At 39.3% G+C, this 9365-nt stretch overlaps 2 protein-coding genes across 8 annotated transcripts; one reads left to right on the forward strand and one right to left on the reverse strand.

Moving 5' to 3' along the window:
- Nucleotides 1–326: 326 nt before the first annotated feature.
- LOC113136886 (basic proline-rich protein) lies at nt 327–6667 on the forward strand. Of its 7 annotated transcripts, XR_003296305.1 has the most exons (8): nt 327–488; nt 1788–1886; nt 2202–2351; nt 2530–2679; nt 2801–2929; nt 5662–5801; nt 5871–5934; nt 6064–6667. XR_003296305.1 is itself a non-coding variant. In XM_026317998.1 (7 exons), exons 3-7 carry the CDS (start codon nt 1804–1806, stop codon nt 3584–3586), a joined length of 603 nt encoding a protein of 200 aa, XP_026173783.1. In that variant the 5' UTR covers nt 327–488; nt 1240–1334; the 3' UTR covers nt 3587–5653. The 7 variants fall into 7 exon arrangements, 5 of the variants coding, with proteins under 5 accessions (XP_026173783.1, XP_026173784.1, XP_026173779.1 ...); XR_003296304.1 differs by having other exon boundaries at nt 5871–6667; XM_026317998.1 differs by lacking the exons at nt 5662–5801; nt 5871–5934; nt 6064–6667 and adding exons at nt 1240–1334; nt 3496–5653 and having other exon boundaries at nt 1804–1886.
- A 354-nt stretch (nt 6668–7021) lies between these two features.
- On the reverse strand, nt 7022–8920 carry mrps10 (mitochondrial ribosomal protein S10). The gene is made up of 7 exons (XM_026318822.1): nt 8826–8920; nt 8609–8661; nt 8198–8261; nt 7958–8097; nt 7760–7868; nt 7496–7585; nt 7022–7381 (listed from the first exon to the last, which is right to left on the reverse strand). Exons 1-7 carry the CDS (start codon nt 8895–8897, stop codon nt 7301–7303), a joined length of 609 nt encoding a protein of 202 aa, XP_026174607.1. The 5' UTR covers nt 8898–8920; the 3' UTR covers nt 7022–7300.
- Between the last annotated feature and the right edge of the window lie 445 nt (nt 8921–9365).

Below are 9365 nucleotides of genomic sequence, written 5' to 3' on the forward strand. Positions count from 1 at the left end.
AATGTTTCCTGTTGGTGGAAAATCTGTCTGATTCTTCACATCGCCCATTCTAAACTATCAGGAGTGTGTTAGACTGTTAAATCAGACGCATGTTGTTTGTTTATCTATAATAAATGTGTGTTCTGTGTTGAACTTGTGGCCCAGTTAATTAATGAACCATCCTCATCCAATTGGTACGTGCGTCAGGCGATTCCTCCAATCAGAACACCAGAAGACAGAGCTCAGCCTGAGTGACAGCACTAACCGACCAATCAAACACCAGAATTCTCCCCGGTGGGCGTGTCTTTCACATAACGTGTTCCTCACAAAGAAATCCCAACCTGGGATGTATGTAGTCCGACGTCAAGCCGCCATTTCAAAAGCTAAAGAAGCAGCAGGAATTTTTGTACATTTTTTTTTAATTTTTCTAATATATTTTTTTATTTTTATTAGCGAGTAGGAAAATCATAGCACCTTCTGAATCTACCTCGCCTGCACCACCGACTGAAGTAAGTCATCAATTCTCCATTTCAACGAAGCGTTTGAAACCACAGGAACGCCCCTTTCAAACACGACCTAAACATGCCTGTTATTGATTTATGTGTATTGATCAGATTGGTTCTGCTAACGTTGAGTGTTTGTTTGAAGACTGTTTACAACAAAGAAACTGTTGTGGACACATTACGGTGTGTGTCACGTTTGCTCTGCGATGCTAATTCCAGGAATTAGTCCAGACCCATTAATAAAAATGTGAAAAAACCGTATTAAGTGGTATTTTTAGAGACCTGAGGTTTATTTTCTCCACAGGGCCTCTGTGCTGGATCTAGATAAATATTTAAGAGCTCATATAGCTCCAGACACCCCTCAGGATCAGTATAAAAATGTTTCCATGACGTGCAGGCTTCTTTACTTTAAAATATCATAGTGATAAAAAAAGTGTGGGATAGTCCTGCATGGCATGGTTTACAGGAACTATAATCCAAGCAATGTATGTGCTAAAAATAAAAAATCCTACCTCCTGATATTATCCAGTACACAGCATATAGATGCATATGTCCATACAGAGTCCAGGTATACCCACATCAGTACATGCATAAATTAAAACTGTGTATAAATGTGTTTAAACTGACAGTTCATTGTCCTTTGCAGAATAAATCAATAAAACTGAAAATGAAGCGTTTTACTGCATTTATGAATCAATAGATTAATACAATGAGAGAGCTAAAATGCAATTGTTTATAAAAGCTGTTATTTCTACAGGGACTTATGTGGCATTTTAAAAAGGTGTTTGTGCAGCTCTTACGTGTATTATCAGAATCGGTGAATTCATTGACAGTGTTCGGCCTGTGATTAAGGTAATATGTCTGTTAAAATCAATATATAAATACCTTTTCTCATTTGAAATGCATGGAAAAATAACGTCACCAAGTCTGATTTCATGATTGATTTCATACGTTGTCACTTGTCTTTTGCTGAAGGATTTACTAGTGATTAGAGTTTGAGATAAAACTTTGGGAATGTGCCTGCAATTTGTTCACATCATGCTTCATTACCTTTTAGCCACAAGGAACTTTCAATTTACTTCTGCATGAATTCATTTTTAAAAAATGATGAAATGTCCTAATTTTCTTTCCTGCAGCGCTTGAATATTATATTTTACATTTGGAGAATTCGTCTTTTTCTTGAGCAAGGTGTCTGTTCTAGGGTAGCTCTTTTTTGTTTTGTGTTTAAGAAATTAAATGTTACTTTTACCAAGTACTGATGTTGAATAAATTGCCATTTTAACATTGTTGTGTATGTAATTACTGGCCTGGATCATTTCAGATGGATGCAGACACAGGAGACACAGGAGAGAAGATGACAGAAACTTCCAAGGATGAGAAACCTGTAACCGAAAACAAAACCAGGTCTGGGCTGTTTTCTCTCAAAGCCTGGTATTATATTTGTGGATACATGATGGTTTTAATGTGTAGAACAAAAGCAAAGGCACTTTATCATTTGTCTCCTAAAAATCAGTTATAATTCAGCTTTTTCCTGTCTCATATCCTTGACATATTTTGACATAAAGCCATCATGGCAAGCTCAGATTGCCAAATGCAACGGTGCTATTTATAGTTCAGTGTTTCATTGCATGATTTCTGGATATTGGCGTTAAAGTTAAAGTTTTACATCCCTACTTTTGCAGAGTTGCATTTTTTTTTTTTTTTTTTAAATCTCCTCAGGGGTCGTGGGTCCAAAGGTCGTGGCCGGGGTGGTCGGATGAGTCGAGGAGGCATGCGTGGTGGGCGGGGCATGATGAAAGGGTTTGGGCCACCTGGACATGGGAGGGGTCGAATGAAGGATGGAGCCATGAATGGACTTCCACCCATGAGGTGCTTTAGAGTTCAGCAGCAGGCCTCTGAACAGTATCAGCTTCGCAAAGCGAGGGTTCACTGCATGACTGCTGAGTTCAGCTGCATTTGAAACTGAGTGTACTGTGTGTAGTGTGTGTTTAAAAGGCTAATCTCTTATTGGTCTGGGCAATTCACATTTTCTGCTTTTTCCTTGCAGAGGAATGGGGAGGATGCGACCATACCCAGACCTTAGAGGTCATCGAGGTAGGGGTGGACCAATGGGTATGCGCCCTCCTCCTCCACATCCTCCTCCTCCTCACCCCCCACCTCCTCCACACCTCAGAGGCCCCTTCCCACCCATCCCCAGGTAAGGGGGGTATTAACTCATTTGCTTTGACAGTGGTTCAGGTTGATCACTACATGATGTTTTCATGTGACAGAAAACGTACATAAAGTGAGTGCACTGTATTATTGTTACTTGTCTATAGACATGGGCCTCCCCCACCTCCTCCTCCTCATGGTCATCCTGGTTTCAGAGGGCGTCCTCCTCACCCTCGAGGCCGTGGCATCCCGCCCCCTGGACCTCCACGTCACTTCCAGCCTTGCGGCCCAAGAGGGTAAGAGCTGTTTAAGTATTAATATCCTACTTGAGCTGTGTGAGTCACAACTCTCTGCACTTTGTTTGCACACTTTTAACACTTTTAAAATGACTAAATGGATTTAAAATGTGTCTGGCAAGCATTTGAGATGTGCTTACACCACAAAGACTGAGGGTTGTGACACAGATGCACAGTCCTTTCTGTCCCTTTCTCTTTAGCCTCATTATAGGTTGATTTTACTTTAATAACTTGCTCTTTCTTTCTCAGTTTGTAGAGGAACTAATACAGCTTTAGTTTAAAAATAGTTTCTTCCTGTCACAAATGTTGACTCAAACAATGTTAAGTCAGTTAGTAAATAATAATAATTCCTAGTGTTCAGCTATGAGAAGCCAGACTCTTAAACAGTGCATGGAAGAATGAAACTGAAAGAGACACTTCACTGTATTTTGCCTTACAAAGGTACACAAGTAATGGAGAGGGGATGACATCCCTGACAAGAATAATTTAATGGCTGCTCTTATCAGAGTGTGCCCCCTATTGGCCAAAGCCAAGGATCCAATGTTTGATTTTATCCTTTTACACAGCTACCACAATGGACCAGTCTCTCCTCCGCCTCACCCACCACCTGGCAGAGGCCAGAGGTGGCCAGGGCCCCCTGGTGGCCGACGCTTTTAACACAGCCTCCCCTTAAAACAATAATCATGCACTGTCTAATGTAAAAGGGGCCTAAAGTGGTGCAGTGAATTATCTGTTATATAAAGTCTGAGTATCTTATTGACATACTCTGTGGCCAAATATCTGGTTATCGATATTGTCTACTGGCAAGGAAATAATGTGAAAATGATTAATGACGACCTAGGACACATAAAATGCCTCTCAACTTAATGTAAAGGCATACTTAGGTTCTGCTATTAGTAAATACTGTTGGAACTGTAGGAAGTATTTGACATTGTTGAGAAAAAGCTGGTCTCAAAGGGAAGATAAATCTTGTTAAAGTTCATTTAATGTTTTGTGGTTCTTGTTAGAGTCGCCCTCTGAGCCTTAAGAAATCTTCCTGATTCCTAATAAAGAATAAAAACTGGGTGACATTGTATGTTTGAGGTGGGGGATGAGGGAGCAAAAATAATGTAAGAGTGCACAGCGGCCCTCAGGCACCACTGTTGACTAGTTGAGTACACCTCCCTAACCTTTCCCTTTGTTACATGGAAACAGTTATGTATTATAACATCACTAAAGCAGTGCAGCAGATATTGTTGAACACTTACACATTTTGCAAGTGCTAAGAAAGTATTCCACTTGTCAAGTATTCATGAATATTTAATTTTATATCCTTAATGTGCAGCTATTTTAAGTTAGAAGTATTGCTGTTTGAAGCATTCATGTTTGTCTCCAGCAATCTACTGTGTAATGACAAGAAGGAAAAGATAATATAAATGAATAGTATACTGATAATATATATATATATATATATATATATATACACTAGCTTTTATAAATGAAAGCAAATTCCATTAGTATTTGCTTCAGTTAGTTACTCTTTACTGTGTTTAGTTTTCTGAAGTGTTACAAGTACTTTATTCACTGTAATTAAAATAACGTTTGTGAACCTGTGAATGTGTTTTATGAGAAACGTCGAGACATATGACGCAGTCGTGAAGAGAAAATAAAACTAACAATAAACTCAACTTCTCTTTTTTGTTTATTCACAGTCTGAGAGTTGTCATTATAATTTACAACATATCTGTAATAAATGAAAGCGAACGCATTGCAGTGCATAAACTAGTGCTGTACACAGTGGTGCAGGAAGTGTCACATATTTAAAAGTGAACATTTGATTTATGTATAGATGTTTATAATTATTGAATTACATAGACTTTTCTTTATTTTCTGTGGAGGAACAAAAGCCCTTAATAAACAACATAATCAGTGGATCTTATTGAATCATATCTTTTGGATTGCTGAGGGCTGAGATGTATTGCTGACCAGAAAACACAAGAAGTGTCCTAGTTTATCTTACCATGAAAATTTGACACGAGGACTTAGAACCGCTCCACTCCCAAGGCATTAAAATGCTCATGTCACAGTTGAAGTGGTAGCATGTCTAAAAGGAGGACATCAGCTGCAAAGGATAAGCACTCTGATATGACCACGGACTGGTTTTCTCTTCCTATAGTTCTCACAATTTCGTTTTCTGATTTCAATTTCTCCTTCATACCCATTTAGTTTAGCTCTCATGCCTGCACTTGTTTATAAAGCTGCAGGACCTCATGGCAGAGAGTCGTAACAGTTATGGATATCAAATCGATGATTTTACGAAATACAAACAGATTCGCTCATAAATCTGTGATATAACCACATCATCTTGTGAGAACTGGAATAAAGTGGAAACTAATTGAGTTTCACTAGCTGGTTTTCTAAAGAGCTAAGGAGTCAAAGTTAAAACAAAAGTGATGCACAATAAAAGCACAATCATATCAGTGTATATATGTTTGTACTCCTGGCACAAAGCAGGATTTGAAAATATTTCAGGAAAAGGCATTTAATTCCTAGAGCAACACAGATATTGCAGAATACGTCATACAGAAGTTAACACCTCAACAGGTGCTCATCAGATCAGTCCAGATCCGTAAATGAGCCACAGACAGGTGTTGCACTCTCCCCTTCTCTCTTTTTCCATTTTCACTATATTTTGCTGCCTCTACAGTTTCTGCAGCCCCTTTTTGATTTTCCCTTTTGGTTGATTATAACAGACTGACTGTTGTTGTCTCCTGAAGGGGGGGCACACAGTACAGTTAACCTCCCAGGCCCCAGGAACCCAGGCCCTCCCTCACATCTCTCCCCTCCTTCACCAGTGGCGTGATGCCTGAGGTCTGGCACTTCCCCTGAAAAGGTGAGCCTCCTCTTGTGTCTTTATCCCCAAAACCCTCTTGATCTGATGCAGTGAGATTCTCTCTTTCAGGGTGGAAGAAGAAACAAGCAGAGTCGTACCGAACTAGGTGAGACAAACAGGACTGTGGATTAAGGTACTTGTCTCTCAGTGGCAGAAAAAAGAAATTATTTTGCTTAATTTGTGAAAAACACCTGGTGTTAATGGAAGCAGGAAAATGTAAGTCTATAAATAACAAAATGATTGATTGTTGAATTCCATTTAGCTACTTCAGGTTCAGCATCCTGCTCCTGCTGACTCAGCTGTCAGGGCTGATTGGAAAATACTGGCCATACTTCACTTACTCTGGATGACAAAAGCACAATGTTGTTTTGCTGTATTTTAAGGTATTGACATGCAAGTATTAAAGTTCCCAAGATATGCCTACCTACATTTCCATAGCAGGTACGTGGTCAAGTAGGTACACTATTGGTCATGACTAGAGAAGGATTAAACATATGAGGCCAGTTTTTAATCAGACAGTAAACCTGCAGCCATAGACACAGGTCAGCCAGAAGCAAGCAGGAGCTAATTATGTGATGTTTAGCTGGAAATGTCAAACATTTCAGCAGAAATAAATGTTTAAAAACTGCTTCCTGTCCTGTATACCTGTATGACTGTATATACAGGAGGGGTGGGCGACAACAGTCTTTACATAGAGCCAGGGAGAAAAACATATTATAGTAAATACAACCACTTTTACCAGGAAACCTGCTCTGAATGATAAGACGTATAGAGAAGCCCTGACGTTTTTACTGTTGAACAGAAAATCAATACTGAATCAGGCTGATTTATGTTTTGCCTCATAAATTTGTGTCTAATGATTATTCAATAAATGGGAAAAATAAGTCTTGTGTGCAGGTCTTGTATTTTCAGTATGTTTATCTTTTAAATGTTCTTATAAATAATCTATAGGTGCTGAGGTTCTACCAACTAATTGAGTTTACAGTTTTTCCATAATTGTATTTTCATATATTTGTACACCTTAATACGATCAACATTAAAAATGACCCTGCTTTTTAACAAAACTGCCAATATATCATTCCAGTCTAATCAAGAAGACCGAACTTATTGTCAGAGGAGTCTGGCTTTATTTTTGTAACGTGGCACAAATATGCTGCTGTTAAACATGGTCACATTGACACAGAAGATGTGTTAGACTCAAAATTAAGTAAAGATGTAGATTTTTATTTGGAAAAAACACACAACAGACCCCAGTGTTTGCCAGAGAAAACAAACATTTTTAGTACATACACAGTGTTACATGGTGATATAATGAATGTAAGTTCTGCAGATGAAGAATTGTTTTCTCCCATTGCGTCTTCTTTTGTTTGTCTCTATTCAGTTATATAAGGAGGGCGTCACGAGCACGCTGTACAAATCAATACTGTATATTTAATGGTTTCCCAATTATTCACTGATGTCTGAGATAAACCACCAGCTTTCAGAACTCGTCGCTGCATTCACTGGCTGGGCTTGTCCTCAATGGGGTGGTCCTTCCACATGGGTTCAAGGATGTGATCTGGAACCTTCTCCATGGCAATCTGACAACACAAATAGAAAAAAACAGGAAGAAGTGAATTTATTTCCTCATTCGTGGTCCACAGGCCTGGTTAAATCCGCCTGTGTACAGAATCAGACATTAGGTAGTGCCTCACCTTTGTCACCTCCATGGCTACACCTTCGGGAAGGTTCCTCTGGATGTATTCCAGGTACACCTGTGCTGTGCTGCCTGTTAAATGAGACAACTGCAAACCAACAGAAGAGACACTTTAAACTAAACCTGTTCATCATGAACCCTTGTGAAGACTGAAGAAAAATTTTTGTCAGTCATTCAGTCTAGAACCCTAAGGACTTTTGTCCTGTATGCTCCTTTATCTGCTAAAAAAAAAAAAAAAATCAGAAGGGTTTAGACTGCTCACCTCAATGCACCGGTAGTGCGTCCTCATCTCGTACTGGACTCTGTGTTTTTTGAAGATGTGTACTGATTTCAGGAGAGTTAACCTCTCCATATGTTTGTTAGGTTCAAACCTGTTGCAGAGGAAGACATATTGAAAATCACAGCACTAGGAATATACTTTAAAAAGCATAAGGGCCAGATTAGGGCTGTTAAAACTCACACTTTGCTGATGTTGATGCCCAGCTCCTTAGCAGCTGTGGTGGCGAAGAACTCATAACTGTCCAACACAGCTCTGTCATGACCTTTAACCAAAACTGACACCTTCTGAAACAGGGTGTCAGGTTCATCTGCGACTGTGATCTGCAAGGAAACACAATAAAGAAGAAACCACATGCATGTGATACAGGTCTCCTTATATGTATTAAACAAGAACAGAGATTAATAAAGACTGATAAGTTACCGATGGTGCTGCAGATGAAAACGCTGTCGCTGTGTGGAAGGACGATGTCAATGGGAGACGGGAGCTGCAGAGACAAGGATGAAGACATTTCTGGCATATTATTTATTATTTATTATCAGCATGCACAAATATTTAATTGACAATAAGAAAACTTTATAGTTTAAAACCACTAAATACATTATAACTGTTGCAGATGTAAACATGTGGCATGTTGTTGACAAGGCAAACAAACAAACAAAAACACTGCATCTCCAAACTGATTTTAGGATCATTCAGCTTGTTTATGGATCAACTAACGACAAAACACTCTAAATGTGAGAGACAGACGTTGACCTATATGTTGCAGCCTTGGACACCTATGAATAAACATTTTATTAGTTTTATTATGCCATAAAAAAAGGTTGTTCCTACCTGATAACATTACATTTTCTGTGACCTGCACAGGCGCCCAGAGTCCTTGGTCCCTGGAAATAAATAAACGCACATGAACAGACATGTAGAAATGACATTCACTCTGCTGCGCCAAACTATGGGGTCTGCTGATCAACCACGCTTCATTTCCCTAATCTGAAGAACTGTCAGGTTCTCAAACGTGCAAAACAAAAACGTTAAAAGTTCGTTACTGTACCAAATGTGAGATTCCTGCCAGTATCCTTGCCAAAGACAACACCTCTCGCCGGAGAGCCATAGGAGCAGCCATGCTTGCGGAGAAGGTGGAACCAGAAGAAGCAGAAGAATTGAACAATACTGCCCTCATGTGTAGCGGAGGGTCAACTGGTACATTTACCTCAATTCAATTTTAAACCTACATTTTATTACTTTTTCATGGCAGGGTTAACCTCCTAGGCCTCCCTGCTGACACCAGCTCTTTAGGAACTAAGTATATTTACTGACATATTGTACGTAAGTACAGTTTTGAGGCACTGGTACTTTATTTGGGCATTTCTCTCCCTTCATATGTTGAAATATCAAGCCTACCTGACCTGTAATTAACATAAATATGATGCCATGCTGTTTTAAATGAGCCACTAATGTGTAAATGAATTCAAACTAGCTCCACCTTTACTTTTACCTACACATGATAATATACATCCATCCAACATCTATACCCTTTTATTCCTAACCAGGGTCACAGGGATCAGCTGGACCCTGTGACCCTGGACTCCCC

This window comes from Mastacembelus armatus, chromosome 24 (assembly GCF_900324485.2).
Source record: "Mastacembelus armatus chromosome 24, fMasArm1.2, whole genome shotgun sequence".
NCBI classification, from domain to species: domain Eukaryota; kingdom Metazoa; phylum Chordata; class Actinopteri; order Synbranchiformes; family Mastacembelidae; genus Mastacembelus; species Mastacembelus armatus.

Coding starts and splice junctions, on each gene's coding strand:
- LOC113136886 (XM_026317998.1), top strand. CDS start 1,804: ATGGATGCAGACACAGGAGACACAGGAGAGAAGATGACAGAAACTTCC. Junction 2,680..2,800: donor CCCTTCCCACCCATCCCCAG/GTAAGGGGGGTA, acceptor ACTTGTCTATAG/ACATGGGCCTCCCCCACCTC. Junction 2,930..3,495: donor CAGCCTTGCGGCCCAAGAGG/GTAAGAGCTGTT, acceptor CCTTTTACACAG/CTACCACAATGGACCAGTCT.
- mrps10 (XM_026318822.1), bottom strand. CDS start 8,897: ATGGCTGCTCCTATGGCTCTCCGGCGAGAGGTGTTGTCTTTGGCAAGG. Junction 7,869..7,957: donor GGCATCAACATCAGCAAAGT/GTGAGTTTTAAC, acceptor CCTCTGCAACAG/GTTTGAACCTAACAAACATA. Junction 7,382..7,495: donor TAGCCATGGAGGTGACAAAG/GTGAGGCACTAC, acceptor TTGTGTTGTCAG/ATTGCCATGGAGAAGGTTCC.